This window comes from Microcebus murinus, chromosome 2 (assembly GCF_040939455.1).
Source record: "Microcebus murinus isolate Inina chromosome 2, M.murinus_Inina_mat1.0, whole genome shotgun sequence".
Taxonomy (NCBI): domain Eukaryota; kingdom Metazoa; phylum Chordata; class Mammalia; order Primates; family Cheirogaleidae; genus Microcebus; species Microcebus murinus.
Window position 1 is genome coordinate 112,963,648 of NC_134105.1, and position 20,857 is coordinate 112,984,504.

At 48.5% G+C, this 20,857-nt stretch overlaps 1 protein-coding gene across 1 annotated transcript; it reads left to right on the forward strand.

The window, feature by feature from the left end:
• Positions 1-3: 3 nt before the first annotated feature.
• LRRC52 (leucine rich repeat containing 52) lies at positions 4-19,782 on the forward strand. The gene is made up of 2 exons (XM_012745315.3): positions 4-943; positions 19,325-19,782. The coding sequence occupies exons 1-2, from the start codon at positions 322-324 to the stop codon at positions 19,645-19,647; spliced, it is 945 nt and encodes a 314-aa protein (XP_012600769.1). The 5' UTR covers positions 4-321; the 3' UTR covers positions 19,648-19,782.
• Positions 19,783-20,857: the final 1,075 nt, after the last annotated feature.

Genomic DNA, 20,857 nt, shown 5'->3' on the forward strand with positions numbered 1-20,857 from the left:
GCTCCCCTTCACCCGCAAACGCAGGGAAAGGGTGAGACCTTTCACGGCAGCCAAGTGGGCGAGCTTCCAGCAGCAGTCTGGGAGTGAGCGAGCGGCAGAGCCACCGAGCCAGGCAGGCGGCAGGGCATCGGGCCTCCCGTTTCAATTTCTGTTCAGTTCTCCTGTAATGGAAAATTGCCTCGCACAAAGCTAGAGTGTTACAGTCCTTTCCAGCGCCCCTCCCCCGTCCCGCCCTGCCCCCCACCGGCAGCCTTCGGATCAGAGGGACAGCGCCCGCCCGCCCGCAGGAAAGTGGAAGGAGGGTAGTTGTGGCTTCTTACTATGTCCTTTGCTTCAGGCCCTGGCCCTGGGTGGTTACTGTTTTCCTTTGGAATGGGGCTGGTATCAGGGTCAAAGTGTCCAGATAATTGTCTGTGTCAAGCCCAAGAAGTAACCTGCACAGGGCAGCAGTTAACCGAATACCCATCTGACATCCCTCTGGATACCCGGAGGCTGTTCCTGAATGACAACAGAATCACTAGTTTGCCAGCAATGCACCTAGGACTCCTCAGTGACCTTGTTTACTTGGACTGTAAGAACAACCGGATTCGAGAGGTGATGGACTATACCTTCATCGGGGTCTTCAGGCTCATCTACCTTGACCTCAGCTCCAACAACCTAACCTCGGTCGCCCCGTTCAGTTTCTCGGTGCTCAGTAACCTGGTGCAGCTGAACATTGCCAACAACCCTCACCTGCTCTCCCTCCACAAGTTCACCTTTGCCAACGCCACCTCCCTGAGATACCTGGACCTCAGAAACACCGGCTTGCAGACCTTGGACCACGCTGCCTTCCACCACCTCACGGTCCTCGAGACCCTGTATCTGAGTGGAAACCCCTGGATGTGCAACTGCTCTTTCCTGGACTTCGCCATCTTCTTAATAGTGTCCCACATGGAACTCTCAGGTGAGGGCTTGACTGGGTGTGGGGCCGTGGATGGGAGGGAGTAGGAGGAATTGGTTCCAGGAAAGGCGAAGTCAGAGGTGGTCAGGGGAGGAGGAAGGGCTGGGCGAAGCTAAGGAAGAGCATTCTCATTCCTCTGCAGGGCCCATCCTTGGAGGGGCAATGAGGCTCTTTAGAAAAAGCTCTGAAATAGGAATCCAAAGAGCTGGGTTCTGGTCCCAAACTCAGCACTTTACTAGTTGGCTGCCCTCGGCGTAAGTTACCATTTCTCTAAGCCTCAGTTTCCTGATCCATCAAGTGGGGACAATAATATTACCTAACATACAGAGCTGTTGTGTCACAGTGATGTGTGTGGAAATGATCAAGTGCTATCGTTGCAAAGTAACAAATAGGGGTACACAGTATTCTGTTGGCAAACTGTTTGAAGGTGTTTAATTCAGTGCCCGAATTTTTCTAGGATCTTAAAGTCAATGTGGTCATAGGCGGTAGAGGATTCAATAGGAGTGTGAAACACGCAAGGGAAGGTTCGGTGGAGAAGGAGGAGGGGCCGTGAGCCACCTAGACAACGAGAGAGGGAGGAAGGAAGAAGGGAGAAGAAAAGCCTTTGGACAGCTGCTTTGTTTTCAAGTTGCTGAAAACGGCACGAATCCATGGAGAACGGGTCCCAGTGCCCCCTGTGTCGAGCAGGGAGATTCCAATCTCACAGGCAGATTCTCGTGTCTTACCTGGGAGATTCCCAAGCTAGTTGCTACCACTCTACCCCTGTCCCCACGTGGGCCCTCTGCCACGGCCCCGGTGCCTCACCCCCTCTCCGTCTCGGAGACTTCACTGTCCTGTCCTTATCCTCCAAGTCTCCCTCTCCACCCACAGGACTTTCCCCCGGGGAAGCTGGAGCTTCAGAGAAGTGAGAACGCCTCCCAGGAAGCCTAGCGCCCCTGACATAATCTGGCAGAATTGGACTTTGGATAGAAAATCAAGCCCTGTCGAAACCATGCCTTCTCCCCCTTCCCTGGGGTCTGCCTTTGAAAATGTCTGCACAGACCCAGCTTCACAGAAGTCCTGCTGAAGCTTTCACTACGCAGTCCTGCCCCATGTGGCAGCATTCCTAGCCAGAATGACAGACTTCACGGGGAACTGGGGGAAAGGGTGCTGAGTGGTGACAGCAAGTAAAAATGCACCCGCCTGGCCTCCCAGTGGGCCTGTCTTGAGATGTCTTCAGGCAGGGCCGCTAGGGTGAGGCAGGCAGGCTCCTGGGACCCAGCACTGAAGGAGGCACTGAGAGAGCAAGCACGCTGAGCAAGAGTGCCTGAGGCACCTGGCCCTGCTGCCAGAGACTTCAACCTGAGTTGTTAGAATAAATCAAAAAGAACTAACTTTGTCAGACCGCCTTCTTAACAGACCAATTGTAAAAGGACACAGGAGCCATTATTTTGGGCAGGTCACCTTGCCTCCGTACCACCTTCTCTAGGAGCCAGAGATAATATCTTCTTTTCTCCATAACTGGTGCTGGGAGGGTTTCTAGAAAGTTCTCTAAAAGAAGGTCAAGTATTAATCATCCTCATGCATGAACTGTGGTTCCTAAATGGGATTCTCCCTTGTCAGTGTTCTTATAACCGGCCTATGTAAGGATGCTGTCTTCTCTTGCTCCTTTCTCACCATCCGTCCATGTTTCCCTTGAGGAGAGCCCACCAGGTGGCCGTGAGGGACCTCCTACCCCAGCTGGGAAGAGTGAAGTAGCTTGGCTTCTATCCCAGCCCCTAAGCCCACCAGCTCACCTCTCCTTCAATCTCCCTGCATCAGATTTTGCTTGCACAGTTGTGTCCCCTCAGAGTTTTCAGGCTGACCACCTGGGACTCCTTGATTCGTCAGTCCAATCCATGACCGAATAGAATTATAAACCAAGTCTGTCTCACTGCATGTTTTCAAAGATATGCAAAGGAAGTATCTATCTTGTCAAGCTCACAAGCCCCTCATGGATGAATAGTCTGTCTTGTGAGGTAGACAAAGCTCCCACCTACTGCCAGGGGACCCCACACATGCACCCATGACTGCTAATCTGCGTTCATCGCCCTCTGCCATTCGATGGCCCAGAGGAACCCTCCAGTCCACTTCATGCAGAAATACAGTCTCATCGCTCCAGTTCACTATTTTCTCTTGCAAACATGAGCAGGCCCAAGACTGGACATAAGAGTAGTCTATACTTGTACGGAGCTTTGCAGCTGGGGCAGCCGTTTCACATATGCTGTCTCATTTTCTCTGAGTGTCACACCAACCCTTACATTTTTCACTCTCAGCCTGTGCAAAAGGATCAGATTGGTATTTCTAACCCTATCCTTGGATAAGCAGATAGGCTGACTTGCCCAAAATCACACAGCTAGTAAATGGCAAGAAAATGATCTGAACCTCTTGATTTCAAATTTGTGTCTTTTTCTGTGAGACCGTTTATCTCTTAAATCCTCAAATTACATAATAACTATCATCCTATAAGTGAGTTTAGTTATAAATCTAAGCCGTGTTACAAACACACAGCCACAGCATCCAAACTTCAGGTTTATTTTCTATCTGGCTACCACTTGGAACTATTTAGGTAGAGCTTCATTGGATAATAATGCTAACGATCATAAATTCATTATGATATGCCTGCGCTTCCCTTGCAAACCCAGGTTTCATCCTAATCTATCCAAAGTCCAAAGGATGAGTCTAACCTTAGTGTTGCTTTCATTTGGGCCTTATCCAGTCTGGTTCTCTCCTCCCATACACACATACATGCATGCAAACACACATACTTACAAACATGCAGACAAACACACATGCAAACACACATACACACATATACAAACACAAAGGTATACCCACATATATGTGCTGTATGCACACACATACCCACCCACACATTACATACACATAATACATACACATAAATGTACTACAGAGTCACACCCACCCACGTGCACAGACACACACATTCACATAAAGTTGAACACACACAGGGTAAAATTCTCTAGATGCTTCTCTTGCCCTTTAGCCATACCTCAACATAAGGGAAGACATTTATTTCATTTGACTCTCACATGATGATTCAGTCTCTGTTAAGTGGAAGTACCGTCGCTATTGACAAACACTGAGTGAACTCTCAACCTTACACCCACATATTTCTACCATATTTGCCATCAAAATGGTGATCTTTGACTTGTCTTAGAATGGAGCCCAACATCTTTCTCCATGTGTTCACACTTTGGGATATAGGAAGGATTTCTATGAGATAAGATGAGTAACCCTGGTTGTTTGTGCATCAGAATCCAAACACAGATAGGTTCATTTCAGACCCACAGAGATACCGGACCTTACTCAGCACTGGGAAATTTTTGCTGTGGTGCAATATTAAAGGCGGTATGACAATGGAATGTTAGTACATACATCCCCAAAAAGCAAGGCAGTGATGTAGGGACTTCCACACCACCCCTCAGTTCATCCATTCATCTATATAAATATTGACTGGTGGTCTAATATGTCCCAAGCAAGTGCTCATGAAGCTAACTGACCAAGAAGCCCAGGGCTGTGTAAGGAGGCTCGTGTGACTCTGGGTCATCTGTGCCATGTGTATGCCATGATCCAGTCAGGCACAGCAGAACTAAACAGGGCAAGACAAAAGAGGTCAGCATGTGCCTACTGGGGTGGCAGGCACTTGGGACAGCCCCTTGTCCTACAGGTGATGAGAGGGCAGCCACCATGTAGCTCTTCGGTGTAAAGAGCTCAGGTTCTAGAGCGAAACAGACTTGAATTATACTCTTAGCCCTGTCGCTTGCTATCTGTAAGTTATCAGACAAGTTACTTAACCTCTCTGAACTTCAATTTCCTCATCTTTAAGGCAGGGATAATAATAGAACCAACATTCCTAGGGCTGTCATAAAATGAAACGAGAACATTCATGAACTGCCATTAGCGTTAAGCTTGACACACCATAAGCACTCAATAAACACATGGTTGGTAGATGTAGGAAAGGTACAGGATCCCAACAGAGTAAAATAGCAGACGGCAGTCAGTCGGTCCCCTGGACCAGCTGTGGACTTCAGGAAGGTTCAGCACATGTGGCTTTAGAGGACAGTGTACACTGTCTGGGAGACTTGACTAGAGATACAGGCGGGAAGGTAGATTGAATGTGAAAAGGTGGGCAGCAGGTCCTAGGACTCTAATCCCTGAGAAAATGGGGCGAGGAAAGTCCTAGAGGGAATTGGGTATTATTACAAGTTAGGAACACAGGCAGAGAACAAAAGCAGCCTCCTGAATCAAGGCTTGGTCTCAGCCTGGGCCATAAGACTCAGAGCTGGACCACTGGCAGCCAGGTGGCTGCCCCTGAGTCACCGGAACCAGAAACTGAAGCTCTACCTAAAGGCAAGTTCCACGTCCAGAGGCAGGTGTGGATGGACAAACAGCTTTCTAGGGCTAGGGCACGGAGTCAGTCCAACTGTGGGCCAGACATGGCTTTGGGAGAAAGAAGTCAGCTCCAGGGTATGATTTGTGATTTGAAAGTACTGGCAATGCTGATGCCCCAATCTGTCCCCATTCACTGCCTACCACTGAGCTGCAATTAGCGATTAGAGATTTGCCCCTTTGGGTCCCCAAAAAGTGTCCTGGTCTTGAAGAGGCCCTGAAAAACTACACGAGTTCCTGGGAAGAATAATACAAATACCCCTAAGCCTTTATCAGCTCTCATATCAATGGGGGAGGAGTGAATACTTGGGAAATCTGATTAGCTAAGATTAATTCTGCAACAGTGAGGAAACTCAAAAAAACAGAGGCGGAGGAAGGAAATAACAGAGGTCTTAAAACAAAAAAACTAAATGAGAAGGACAATAATATGTCCTTCCACTATGTCACATTTTGGCTAAGGGGACTCCCTACAGAGGGGCTAGAGAGGAGGCTGAGTGTTTCATTCACCTGATTTTATCACAAGGCTACACTGGACGGGAATGTCAAAACTTCCCCAAACTGGCAAGAGATTTGGTTCTATCATCAAAGGTCTGAATCGGAAGAAACTCTCCAATGGCAAGCTCACCAGATGCACCAAAAAGTGTTCAGTCCTCAAGGAATTCACATGGTCATTTTCCAAACACAAAAGTTATAGCAGAGACAGAGGTATGTTGTAATGTGTCCATTCCCAGGGTGCTGTAGTGAGCCCTGACAAATACAGAGTTAAAACAGACCCACACATGCCATTTCCTTGTCGGCCCAGGTTAGCAAGTAGGAGGACTAATTCCTGGCCAGAACTATAATTTTCCAGTCATTAGTACTGTTTGAAGGTGAGAGTGGCAACTGAGTTCTTCCCAGGATATCTGATTTCCCTAGGAGGACAGGGACGAATGCCTCTCAGGATGCTCTCAAAACCTCACTCAAGGAACCCTAAGGAATCTGGCCTCCTTCATCCCCTTCCTTTCTACACCCAAAGTCTGATCCAGCACTGTCTGACAGTGTCCGAGGTGGTGGACATGGTCTATAAATGTGGTGTTCAATAAAACAGCCACTAGCTACATGTGGCTCTTGAGCTTTTAAAATTGGCTTAGGAATGCATTTTTTATTTTATTTCATTTCAATTCATTTAAATAGCCACACGAGGCTAGTGGCTACTATACTGGTCAGGGCATTTTTTAACATAGGATGCTTAAGCTGGAAATTTAGAATCTAGCCTCCTCATAAGCTATAGAAGCCAAGCTCAGCACAGAGATATCCTGACATCCAAGTTCAATGCTTTCCCCCATGCCATGATATTTCCTTACTATCAAGCACACCACACAGTCTATTCAACTCTGAAACATGTATTTTTTTTATTTTAGCGTATTATGGGGGTACAAGAGTTAAGGTTACATATATTGCCCATGCCCCCCTCCCTCCTCGAGTAAGAGCTTCAAGCGTGTCCATCCCCCAAACGTTGCACATCTTACTCGTTGTGGCTGTATATACCCATCCCCTCTACCCCCCTCCCACCCTCTCGACACCCGATAAATGTTACTCCTGTATGTCCACTTAGGTGTTGATCCGTTACTACCAATTTGCTGGTGAGTACATGTGGTGCTTGTTTTTCCATTCTTGAGATACTTCACTTAGTAGAATGGGTTCCAGCTGTATCCAGGAAAATACAAGAGGTGCTATATCACCATTGTGAAACATGTATTATATGCTCATTCTGTGCCCAAAATTATAGTACTGGAGTGGTTTTATCACAGGGAAAGAAGTCATAGTTTCTGTTTTTAATGGCTAACCTAGGGATACAAGAGACAGAAAACAGAATTGAAAGCCAGGAAGCCCTGTCCTGGTCCCAGCAATGCCACTGTGTGATTTGGGGAAAGTCACTTTCCCTCCCTGAGTCTCACTTTTCTTGTCTTTAAAATAAGGGAGTAGGATTAGGTGCTCTCAAAGGTCCCTTCCAGCTGGCAGTCTGTGGACCTAAATAGAAAGATGAGACACACGTGATGTGAGAGGAGAACGGTGGTTAGCAGACAGAGTCCCAGGTAAGCAGGCGCGTGATGGGCAATGCTGAGATGGAGGTGTCTCTAGTGATTCGGGGGACAGTCACATAATTAGGAAGGACAATTAGGAAGCACATAGCCGCTAACTCCTGCACTCTCCCGCCTCCTGTCTTAAGCACCTTCAACTTGACTAGGATAATGCCCCCACCCCAAGGGACACAGGGCCCCAGACTTTCCTCCCAGGCCTGGCCTGCTCAAACTGCAGTTCTCAATCACTGCATCATGGTCCTGAGGTTCTGATTCAGTGAGCTCCCCATGCAGGTGCTCCTTGGGCCACTTTTCAGACACTGTAGGGCAATGGCCTGTGTTCTGGACCTTCAGCGGCTGCTCCAATTGGCAGATAAATTGACTTGCATGTCTTCCTCAAGGGGAATTTGCAATTTGACAGGGAGCAACAAAAAACAGTAAGAATTTAGAAAATGACAGGCTACCAAGGGCAAGAGTGGTGCAGTTTGAGGACAGAGGGTCCCTCTGGGTCAGCTCTTAAATTATAGTCCTTAGGCAGTCCTAAGCGAGCCTGATGGTAGGGCCCACACGTCAAAGAGGACTTTGGGCAAGGGTGCCACAGAGACGGGTGGACAGAGCCATTCGGGGCCATCTGCAGGGAGCAGCTGGGTCCAGTCATGTGCTGCTTCAAGTCCAAGTCATTTTGAGGACATTCTGAGCAGAGAACATCTTAGCTTCATTACGAGGCTATTTCATCCTGTATTCAGAGCTGCTGTAATAGGATAATGGCCCCATTTCAACCCACCAAGTACAAAGTCATCTACAACCGTGCCAAAATTTAGATTTCCAGAATGAATGCAGATCCTCACATCATTCCACTATTAAGCTAGCCCATCTCCTCCATCAGAGAAATTGAACTAAAGACCAGAGGCCAAAAACAGAGAACACCTGGGCAACAGGTGGTCCCAAGGCCGTCGACCGTCCTGCCAGCATGGCTGTGCTGCCTTGTGACAAACTCCCTGGCCTATAGACAGCTGGGAGCATAGCCTCCTGGGGGCAATGAGGGGGCTCTAGGGGGTGCAACAAGTCAGTGATCCCTAAGCCACTCAGAACATGCAAGAAGGGATGGAAGGGGTAAGCAATGCGGTGACTCTGACATGCTCCCTAACTCAGGCCAGTTGGCAGTTGGGACCCCTGAGAGTAGGTGGTCTGAGGTTCCTTCAAGCTCAGAAACACCAGATCTCATGCCTGGCCCCTCAGGTCACCCGACGTCACTCAGGCTTCTAGAAAACAGCAGTGCGCGCCTGGCCAAAACAGCCAAGCTCTGTTTGCTCATCTTTAGAGGTGAAGAGCTCCCCAACCTGGAGGCAATCCAGCAGAGAGGGGGTGCAGCTAGAAGGAAGAACGGGGTCCAGCCATGAAGGGGCTTGAATGATTTTCTGGGGAACATGCAACGTATCCTGAGACGCTCTGGAGCAAGCAAGCTGGAGGTGGGGCTGGGAAGGGGCCCCCACGGGCACCCAGGCGAGAGCACCGCAGCCTATAGCAGCAGTGCGGACGGGAGGTGGAGACAGGTCAGAAGGAACCCTCAAAAGGCAGAGACAACAGGACTTGGGACCGAACCAGACCTTCTCACAGTTCCTTATATCCCCTTTTTGACTTCTGGCACAATTCTAATTAATAAATTTGTATTTTTTTTATTTCAGCATATTATGGGGGTACAAACATTAAGGTTACATACATTGCCCTTGTCTCCCCTCCTTCCTCAAGTCAGAGCTTCAAGCGTGTCCATCCCCCAGACGGTGCCCATCGCACTATGTATGTAAATACCCATCCCCTCCCCCCACCTGCCCGACACCCGATACATGTTTTTTTTTTTTTCCTAACATTTTGGTTACATTTTATATCTTTGCCTCTCCCTAGCAAGGATTAGAGGTATGCCCTTCCCGTCCACAATATAAATTTGTATTAATGTAACATTTGTTTTCCTGGTAGACTGGAAGCTCCATGATGGCATGTCTGAATCTTCAGAAACTAGCACAAGGCCCGACAGAAAAAATGCTCGATTAGTATTTAGTGAATGAATGAGATGTGGAAAATAAAATAAAGGGAAAAATCAACGATACCTCCCCAGGCTTTGGCGTGGACAAGTGTGCCCCCCACACACACACACGCTCTTGGGGGAAGGGCGCAAATCACCAAGCACTTGCAGGTTCTGACCTGAAATTCAGAACAGAGAACAGGGCATCAATACACACGTCTCAGCTCACTGGCTGTCACTGAACCCAAACAGCAGGTGAGATCCGTCAGGGAAAAGGGTTTAGAGGGAGAGGACAGCAAGGGCCAGGCACAGAGTCTTTGGAGATGGGCCCCTCAGGAGCAGCCATCCCTGAAGGACAGTGTCGGGAGCAGCCAGAGGGAGGGAGTGAGAAAAGGCAAACTCATGGGAGCTGATGACTTCCAAAAGTGGGAGCAGGACAGATGAGGACTGCCGGTCGGATTTAGCCACCAGTTCTGGGCAGGTCAGTGGCATGGGGCGATGCCAGCAATGGATTGTGGACTGAACATTAGCGAAGAGAAGGAGCAGAGAAGGCGACATAAACTACTCTCCCAGGAAGCGTGGCTGTGGACTGGGGGAAACAGGGTGATAGCTGGAGGGGAGACGAGTAAAGAAGGAGTGTTTTTAGGAGAAAAGAGATCCAGTCGTGTGTTCGTCTGCTGATGGGAAGGAGTGAGTGCAAAGAGAAAGGGCAAAGACACAGGCGAGGGGGAATAACCGATGGGGTGAAGCCCCGAGGGGTCAGGAGCAGACAGCCACCAGAGCCCAATGGAGGGTAGGCCTTGAAGGGGGGGTGGCACCTGTCCCCTGGGGCTGCAGAGAAGGCATCGAGGGAAGCATGAATGAAAGAAAATGAGTGCAATGGAGGGACCCACCTGAGTGCCTCTATTTCTCTTCCAGGGAGGTAAAAGACGAAGAATGACTTTGCAAAGTACACAGCTTCACATGACATTTTCTATGATGTTTCCATAACACCAGCCCAATTAGGTGATTATAAGATGCCCTCTTGTCCTTGAGATGCTCACCTCCCCGATGAGCAGGCAACACTCAGGTGGGCTCTGGATTCAGACCACCTGGTTTTTGCTCTGCCTCTGTCACTTGCCAACTACTTGACCATGGGCAACAATCTCCATGCAACCCAGGTTCTCATCTGCAAACTGGAGCTAAAATAGCCCCTGTTTCTTTGACTTGTGATGACGAAACGAAATAACCCACATGAAGATTTTAGAACTGCACATAGTAAGTGTCCAACTGATGCTAGCTATCGTTGTTAAAATTCTTAAAGAAAATGAACAGCTCAATGCTTGGTGGTGACCCTGAGTGCCAGATGACAGGCAGAGGAAGGGGAGGGCAGTGTGGGCTTGTAGAAACAAACAGGGTGAGCAGATGCTGCCCTTCTGCAGGGGCGCATGATGCACAGAAAGTCCAACTCAGGGGTCCCAAAGCTTTTGTGGGACAGGGAGGCTTGTTAAAGCTTTCAGAATGACAACATCATAGAGAAAGCACCTAACCCAGTGCCTGGCCCATATGCAATGGTATCCTTTTTTATCACACAGTGGTAGATTTGGCCTTCCCCTCAACCCAGATAAAGGAATAACTAATACATCTGATACATCCAAATAAAACTTAGTTAATACTGGGATTAAAGCCATGTTAGACAGCCCCTTGTAATTTTCAGTGTGTTTTCTTCTAACAGCCAAGATGCCTTGGCCACAGCATTTGGCTGAGGTGAGGTACAGACACTGTTATCTGGATTTTGATGTTTACAGAAAGGTAAGGAGCCCAGCCTGGCACCTGAGTGCATTTGTCCCCTGAGTTACTAGGTGCCAGGGCTTTGGGCAGGCACTGGGCATACTGCTGAGGACAGAAACAAACTATGCCTTCATGGCACTTGCATTCTAGTGGGAGAGGAAGACAATAAATAAATAAATACATGACATCATGTCAAATAACGGCAAGTGTCGTAAAGGAAAATAAGGGAGGGGAGTGAGGGGAGGGTGCGCCTGGGGTTGAGAACAAGGCAGATACTTTAGGTCAAGTGGGCCTAAGGAGGTGACTTCTAAGTAGAGAACTGAATATAAAAGGAGGGATGAGCTGTGGCAACAGGATGTGGAGGGCAAGGAGTCGTTCCAGACAGGGGGCAGAGCCAAGGCCCTGGGGTGGAATGAGTTTGACGTATTAGAAGGTGAATATGGCTGGAACAGAGTGAAAGAAGAAGAGAAAGCAAAGAAACGAGATAGGAAATTAGATCACATAGGTCTGATGGGCCATGGAGAGGCCTTGATTTCATCCTAAGTGGGACGGAAAGTCATGGAAGGGTTTGAGCAGGGAAGTGACATATCTGTGCTTCCAGACCGCTCCCACTGCCGTGTGGAGAAGAGAATACTGTAGGAAAAGCAAGGACACAAGTTCAGAGGCTAACACGGGTCGGGCAAGGGAGGATGGTGGCCAGCATGGGGGCAGCGGGCCAGGTGATGAGAAGAGGTAAGAGCTGGGACACACTTGGAACGTAGGACTACCAGGATTTGCCATGGTTGAATATGAGATGTGAGCAAGGAAGCAAAGAGGACTCCCGTGTTTCTGCCTGGTTGCCTGGTGGTGGTGCTCGTTAGCTGCTGAGGGTTTACAAGTGGCTTGCTATCCACCAAGGACAACTGTCCATGATCTAGATTTTTCTGAGCAGATGGGTAGTTACAACATTAAGCAGGCCCAGCTCTAGGCCAGACGGAGAAGAATCCAGAGCTTGCCTTTAGCTTCCAAGAACCACCTGGTACCGTCCCCAGCCCTGCCAGGCAGCTGGCTCCCTCTTTCCACCAAAACCCACTCAAGAAAGGCGGCAGCAGGGGCTACCCCTAGCTAGGTAGGGATTAAGTCGCTTGCTTCTTTCTTTAGAAGACCTTATACTTTAAGTCTTATTTTCTTGGTGAAATGAAAGGTTTTGTCTCCTGCTGACAGAATTCTGGGTACTGACAAGCACATGAGAAGGAATTAAGAGGAAAAGGGGCCTCTCTGCCTCTAAATCACACCCATGTGCAACCAGTTGCATGCAAGCCCAGTCCAGTAACCTCAAACACCTTTAAAGCACAAAAAAAATCAGGTTGAACTTGCTGAACTTCAAGGTCTCTTCTCTATGTTCCATGAGTCTATGAATCACATTTAACCTTTAAAAATCTATAGACTCTCTATCCAAGGAGAAAAAAATTGTGAATACCAGATAAGAATTGTACTTTGTGCAAGCCCAAATCATCCAGATCCTTAAGGTTTCAAGATGCCAGGGGTGGTTTAGACCAGAAGTCAGCACATGCTTTCTGTAAAAGGGCAATAGTAAATATTCTAGGCTTTGTGGTTCTCTGTTGCAGCTACTCAACTCTGTCTTTAGCATAAAAGCAGCATTAGAAAATACGTAAAAGGGAGGGGGGGAATGGGCATTTATTGAAACCTTAAAATCTGTACCCCCATAATATGCCGAAATAAAAAAAAAAAAGGAAAAAAAAAAAGAAAATACGTAAAAGGATAGGCATACCCATGTTCCGATGAAACTCAATTTACAAAAATAGGTAGCAGGCTGGATCTGGCCCACGAGCTGCAGTCTGCTGAGCCCTGCTTGTGCCATGATGAGAAGACAGTGGGGCGAGGAGGGGATGGAGCTCTAGAAAGCCAAAGGTAGTAGCCAGTGTCAGGACTCAAAATGCTCATTGGACCCCCGGAGAAGGGGAGCTTGCTGGCCATTTGGCTTTGGTGTTTTGGGGCTGCTATGCTGCCCAATCTAGGTTTCCCTCTAGGAAATCATCTCCTCTGGGCCATCCACAGTAGAGCAGAATAGAACAGCAATCCCTTCAAATTCCAACGGTGGAACTTGTCCTAAACAGCAGGCCAAAGACATGAGAGTACTAGAGAAGAAGTACTATAGGCGATCAGACCAATAATCCAGCCATTCTTTCATGTATGTGACACAACAGACATTTATTGAGCATCTACAGTGTGCCAGACACTAGGGATACAAAGGTGAACAAAAAGGGTCTCTGCTCTCAAATAGTTCTCAGGTAACAATTGGGGAAGGATAACAACTGCCTTTTGGTGTCATGCCTGCAGCACTTTCAACCTCAGCCTCTTCCCCTTGTTTCCTTCTCTGCAATCTCGGAGGACAGAGGGGGTGCCCTTCCCAGCTCAAGGCTTACTCCTCCATTTGGTCCTAGACACCACCCATGCTTGCCCCCTCGGGGGCTTCACCTCCCTCAGCTCACCCAATCCTCCCCGGGCTCCCACAGGGTAGGCAGGGATTGATGCTCACCTAGTGTAGTAATCCGAGGGGGTCAGAGCTTGGCTGACCCACCCGTGATAACCATACTCTACTGCCCAGGTTCCCTTTCCTCCAGCAGAGTGGCATGTCCGTGCCAGTCACCCCAAGGGGTAGTAATAATAGCAAGTAACAATTCATTCAACAAACATGCCCTGAGCTCTAGTATGTGTTGGGCACCATTACAGATGTTGAGGATACAAAAGTGAACAAAACCGATAAAAATTCACATCCTCATGGCATGTCTGATACAGTGGGGGGGAGGCAGACAATGAATAGGCGGCAAATCTGTTTCCTTGGGACATACATAGTGTAGCTGGAGAAAAAATTAAAAAGATGACAAGGCACTGTACACCTATTGACGCTCGGGCAAGCTGGGGCCTAGGAAGGAGAAATGGGGAATTAGGCATTTCTCTGGGTTCAGGGTAGAAACTGACAAAGTGCTTAAGCTGATAGAAACTGGTGTCCACTCTCCAAGAGGTAACTGCAGTTCAGTGGGGTGGGGGTGGGGTTGTTGTCAAATTCCATCCTCTCACTTTCCATTGCCACCACCTAGATGCTCATCCCCGCAGTTGGTTCCTGAGCTAGTGCTGCTGCACGAGGCTCCGAGCAGTCTGTGCAGGATCTGGCTCCTCTGGGGCACCAAGCCCTGGGAGCCTGGAGCAGACCCCTGGGCAGGTGTGTGGTCCCTTCTGCAGGACAGGAGAGGGACTGATTCTTCCTATACCCAGGGGGTTCAAAACTGTTTTCTGAAAGGGAGGCCTCCTGGGCTCCCACACCAACTAGTATAGTTCTGAGCCCCAGAAACTCTAGTTCCTTTTCCATCTGGTTCTGACAGGTTTTCTGCCTGTGAACAATAAGCTGTGTACAGAAATAAGCATAGTGGTGGTTTATGTTTCCTTAGGAACTATTTTCAAGGAGAAGTTAAACATTAATGACATCTGTAACTGTACCTGGGAGCTTTAACTGGGGCAAATGCCCCAGGGCCACTGGAGTGGGGTTGAGGATAAAAGATAGCACGGGGCCGAATCCCCTGTCTATAATGTGAAAGAAGCCGCCTAGAGTTATGCAGGGCACGGCGTGCACAACAGTACCTGGTAGCCCCCCGTGTGACAGGCAAGGAGATCAAGAAAGCCAGATGGGGAAGAAGTGATATATAGTTTATTCATTGCATAACATGGGAATAACGAAAACTACCCTGTGAGGTAGTCAAGAGTGGAGCTTAAATTAAGCTCTAACTTAATTTTCTAAAGCATCTCGGACATATGGGGTACTCCAGAGTCAGTAGATGGAAATCTTTATTTATTTATTTATTTATTTATTTATTTATTTATTTGAGACAGAGTCTTGCTTTGTTGCCCAGGCTAGAGTGAGTGCCGTGGCGTCAGCCTAGCTCACAGCAACCTCAAACTCCTGGGCTCAAGCAATCCTCCTGCCTCAGCCTCCCGAGTAGCTGGGACTACAGGCATGTGCCACCATGCCCGGCTAACTTTTTCTATATGTATTAGTTGGCCAATTAATTTCCTTCTATTTATAGTAGAGACGGGGTCTCGCTCTTGCTCAGGCTGGTTTCGAACTCCTGACCTGGAGCGATCCGCCTGCCTCGGCCTCCCAGAGTGCTAGGATTACAGGCGTGAGCCACCGCGCCTGGCCTAAGTAGATGGAAATCTTTAAAGTCATCATAAAAATCTTTAAAATCTTTAAAGTCATCATACCAGAATAGAAAAAGAATATATGACTGACAAGCAAAAGAAAAGGAAATGAAAGGACAAAAAAGAAGGCAACAAAGGATAAGAAAAGGGACATGAAATAGTGGGACAAACGAAAAACAAATAGTAAGAAATGAAACATAAGTCCAAATATATCAGTAATCATATTAAGTATCTATGGGCTGATGAAAATACAAAGTTGGTTAGCTTGGATGAAAAACAAAACCCAGCTATTAATACATGTTGTTTACCAAATTGTACTTTGAATACAGGAATGAAGAAAGATTAACAGTAAAAAGATACACAACACAAACACTAACCAAAAGAAATTCAATACAGCCATCCTAATGCCAGATAAAGTGAAATTTAAGGCAAGAAGCATTACTAGATATAATGAGAGATATAATTCAATGTCAGAAGGGTAAATCTACCAGGAAGATACAACAGTTATAACTTGGTATACATCTAATAACACAGCTTTAAAATGTGTAAAACAAATGGAAAATGCATGGAGTTTAGAGTCAGGCCTGGATTCAAATCCTATCTCTAATCCTCACAGGCTATTGAGCACTTGATATGTGGCTAGTGCAACCAATGAACTGACTTTTTTTGTGTTATTTGAATTGTATTAATTAAAATTTAAATCATCACATGGGGCTAGCGGCTACCATATCAGACAGCACAAGTCAAGTCACTATATTTCGTTTTTTTTGTTTTTTTTTTGAGGCAGAGTCTCACTTTGTTGCCCAGGCTAGAGTGAGTGCCGTGGCATCAGCCTAGCTCACAGCAACCTCAAACTCCTGGGCTCAAGCGATCCTCCTGCCTCAGCCTCCCGAGTAGCTGGGACTACAGGCATGTGCCACCGTGCCCGGCTAATTATATATATATATATGTGTGTATATATATATATATTTTTTTTTTTAGTTGTCCACCTAATTTTTTTCATAGAGACAGGGTCTTGCTCTTGCTCAAGCTGGGTCTCGAACTTCTGACCTCAAGCAATCCTCCCACCTCAGCCTCCCAGAGTGCTAGGATTACAGGCGTGAGCCACCAAGCCCAGCCTGGGAAGAACTTGATCATGCAAAACCTGGGGGATAAGACAATTGATGCAAAAAGTGCAATATAACAAAGCTAGATGCAGATGAGGGCGAGGGAGGGATGTAATCAAGGAATAGTATGTAATTTCATTTGACTGGAGCAAAGGGGGGCTGCCAGCCGTGCTGAGAAGGTAGGAAAGGGAGGAGGGGCAGATGCTGAGGAGCTCCGCATGCCAGGCCAGGTGGTCTGGGCGTTGTTCTGAGGCCCATAGAGCGGTTGGAGGAGGATTTCGAGCCAGAGTATGCTCGGAAAGAGCTGTACTTGGGGAAGGCAATCTGGCAGGAGTGTGTGGAACGGACCAGAGCTGGGACACGTGGAAACGATGGAGATGGGGAGGTTGGGAGGGGACAGCCCAAATCTTGGTGGTGGCAGGGACTGGGGAAAGGGAGAGAATGCAACAGAAGAAAAGCCTAGGCCTCCCTCCCAGCAAAACGGCCTACCTCCCTCACTTAACAGCAGCCTAACAATGCATTAAAATCACCGCCTAATTGCTCCTTTCAAGGCTAATGCTCCAAAATGGGAAAATGTGTGTGTAATGTTTAGTCTCATCTCTGCCACCCAACCCCAATTTAAAAGCCCAATCTTTTTAAAAATAGAATGAGATAAAAAAAAATAAAAAAAAAAAACCCTAGACACACCCCAGACCCTCAGAATCCCATGTTTTCCTTTCTCAAATACATCTTCTTTGTATATTTCCTGTGTCTCTGGCGGTCTGGGCAAGTGACCTGAGCCCCCCAGATAGAATTCCCCATGCTTAGGCCTCCTAGACAAAGCCCCAGAGGTCACGGAGCCAGGCTGACTGTAAGGCAGTCTGGAGGCGTAACAACGATCCTTCCTCTTCATGTCCCCAACCCCTTTTCCTTGAGAGCGTTCCAGTGAGCAGCGTTGCTCTGAGGGTCACATGCAGTCTGGAGAGAGGCTTCTTCCTCCTCTGTCCTCTGTAATCGTTGCAAACAGTGGGTATGACACAGCCCTGCTCTGGCTTCACCTCCTATATCTACAACTTTCTCTGAGAGTGAGTCCTAAACAGCATTACACACCACTTCAGGTTGTCTTCCTGAAAGTAGCAAAATGCATTCACTACAGGTGCACTGATACAGAAGCAAGGTGCTGGTAACGCTGTCCAGGTGCACAGGACAGCTCTTTCCAGCCCCCCAACCCCCCGCCTCCTCCCCAGGCAACTCACTTCTGCACTCCTCTCCCTAATGCTGCTTCTGCTCTCATCAGGATTTCCCTAACTGAGCCTGATTTCCCTAACTTCCTGGGTCGCCAAGGACACTGATGCTTTCAGGTAGTCAGGAGATTTCTGCCCTAAAGTTTAGAAGAAACTTCTGTCCTTGATAGCTTCTGTTTGCATTTCCCACGTCTGCAAAACAAGCTCAGACAGCTCATTCCTGGATTTCTGTCTTCTGTCTCCGGCCTAGATCCTGCAGGCTATCTAGAACATTCAAGTTATGAAACCTCCTGAGTCTCAGTTTCCTTATTTGTAAAACAAGGATAATAATATTATGTGCATCAGAGTTGTTGGGAGATAACGCTTGCAAGTCACTTAGCACACAGAGCTTGGCAAATATTAGCGCTATTGTGATCTTGATCGGGATCATCTCAGCCCTGAGCTGGAGCTCACTGATCTAATGCGTGCTGGATATATTCACCCTGGCACCACGTATGGCACCTCAGCATCAGCATGGCAGAGTATACAGAGTTAGAAAAATGCAGGGCTGGGGCTGGAGCCCTGAGGAGTCTGTGCTCCAGGCACGACAGCCCGCCTTGTCACCTGGGTCAGTCCTCTTGACAAACCTGCGAAGAGGGATCATTCTTTGCACTGGGAAGACGAGGAAATGGGATTCAGAGAGAGACTTGGGTATTCAACTGAAGTTTACAAAATTAGCAAGTGACAGAGTCTGGATTAGAATCCTGGCCTGTTTAGCTCTGGAGCCCACTTTTTTTCCTGTTATGTACCGAAGTCCATGGTGCTAGATACAGGGAAGTGCTCAAAAAGTAGCCAGGGAGCTGAGTCAGCTGCTAAAGAAGACATGTAGGCCATGTGATCAGCCAGTGAGCGGCAGACCGGCTTCCCCCATTAGCAATCTCTATGTCCTGAGCACCCCTCCCCCAACTCCTCCTGGGGGGCAGGGGGGCCGGACAAAGAACACACAGTAGACATTTCCAGGGAAGCTCATCCCTCCCTAGAGTTGAGCCAAGTGGTTTGTGATGTTCTTGGGTGGCGTCCCTGGCTCATCTCAGGCACAGGTGAAGAAAAAGGGACTCAGTGACGGGGGAGGTTGGGATCAAGAGGAGAAAGGGAAGGAGATGAGGATCATCGGTGGAGGTGTGGGAGGTGCCAACACCCCACAGCATTCTTGCTCAAGTTTCCAAAGTCCCAGACCCTGTATGGCCTCTCCTTCCTCAAGTGCCCTTAAGAAGCAAAGCCCATTTCCGCAACCTGAGTGCAGCAAAGCCTGGGCACAAGGAGCAGTCCAGGCACAGTACTTCCCAAACATTAATGTGCAGCAAGTCCCCGGAAGACTTTGTTGGAGACGCAGGTTCTGAATTGGGAGGTGTGGGGTGGGGCCTGAGCGTCTGCGTTTCTCCCGGGGTCCAGGTGACGCGGGTGCCATGGGTGCTGCTGGCCCACAGACCACACGCTGAGCAGGGAGGGTCCAGACAGCCCCTCCAGGTCCCCTTTGGCCTTAGGACCCCGGGAGTTCCACCGTTTCAGCGCCCCGCCTGCTGTGCTTTTCTTCACAGACGACCTGAATGCCACGTGCGTGGAGCCCACAGAGCTGAAAGGGTGGCCCATCACACGGGTGGGGAACCCGCTCCGGTACATGTGCATCACGCACCTGGACCGCCAAGACTACATCTTCCTGCTGCTCATCGGCTTCTGCATCTTCGCCGCGGGAACCGTGGCCGCCTGGCTCACGGGCGTGTGCGCTGTGGTCTACCAGAACGCCCGCCGCAAGTCCAGCGAAGACGACGAGGACGAGGCCGGCCACAGGGTGGACGTCAGCAAGCGGATGTTTTTTCAGAGCAAGGCTAACACGAGCCAGGAGTTCCCTCAGCTTATTTAGTTGCCAGAGAGACCACCATCTCACGTGCCTTCCCCGGCCTCCATGCCTTCTCTCTTGCCCTCCCCATCCCACCACCTGAGAGCTGTCTTAGAGATCGAAGCCTATCAGTGAAATAAATAAAACGTTTGGTGGCCATTTCACAGGTCGGTCCCTGCCCGCTTCACCAACCCAAGGACAACTCCTTGAGCTCCAGCTGAGTGAGGCAGATCAAAACCTAGAAAAGCCGTTGGATGCATCTAAATGCCGAGGAAGGTCACCCCAAATGCAAGCCAACTAGTGAGCACCTAGTATGTCCCCAAAGTAAATATAAGATTTAAGATCTTCCTTAAGGATCAAACAATTTGGGGGGAAAGTCAAGATTAATATGAATCAAATAGAGAAAACACAATGAGAAGACACAATGACAAGAGCAGTAATGGGATGTGTCCATGCACCATCTTCATACTCCATCTCATAATTATCACAACCATCCTATAATGTCAATACTGTTTTACAGTGAAAATTTGGGGCCTGTGCAGGTTAAACAACTGACCGAGGTCACCCGACTGGTAAGTAGCACAGTCTCCTAAAATCCATGCTCTTTCCTTTATGTGAAGCTGCCTCCCTAGGAAATATTTAGCAACATAAACCAGGGTTTATCATATAAGCCTTGAATAAAGTAAAGGAGGCACACTGAGGTGGTCACCTCTCAGTGAGTCCTTACCAGGGGCCCCGCATCATACCTCGCTTGATACCCATTTCCTCGGTGTCTTAACCCCGACAACAAGCAGGTCAGGTGGTCGCTGTTACCCTCATTTTCCTGAGGCTGGGAGAGGCAAAGTAAGCAGCTCAAGATCACATAATGGGTAAGAACAGAGCGAGTGCCGAACTGTGGGCTGCCTGATGCCAAAGCCCACGCTCTGGGCACCATGAGCTGCTGTTTTCCGTGAAGTGCTAAACAGAATGGCCAGCTGTCACATGCGCGATCCGGCTCTCAGGGCCGGTCCGAGGAAGGGAAAGGGAGCAGAAAGGGGAGGCTCAACGGAGGCCCTGAGACCCATTCCAGGTTTTCTTTTCCTCTCTACCCAGATCAAATGATGTTCACGTCGAAGCCTCAGATCAAAGCCCCCACCCTTGAAGCCCGCTGTCCCTAAACGCAGCCAGAGCTGTTTTTACCTCTGCACCTCCACTGCGAATGGCACGTGACTCTAATCACCACTTGCCCCCCACT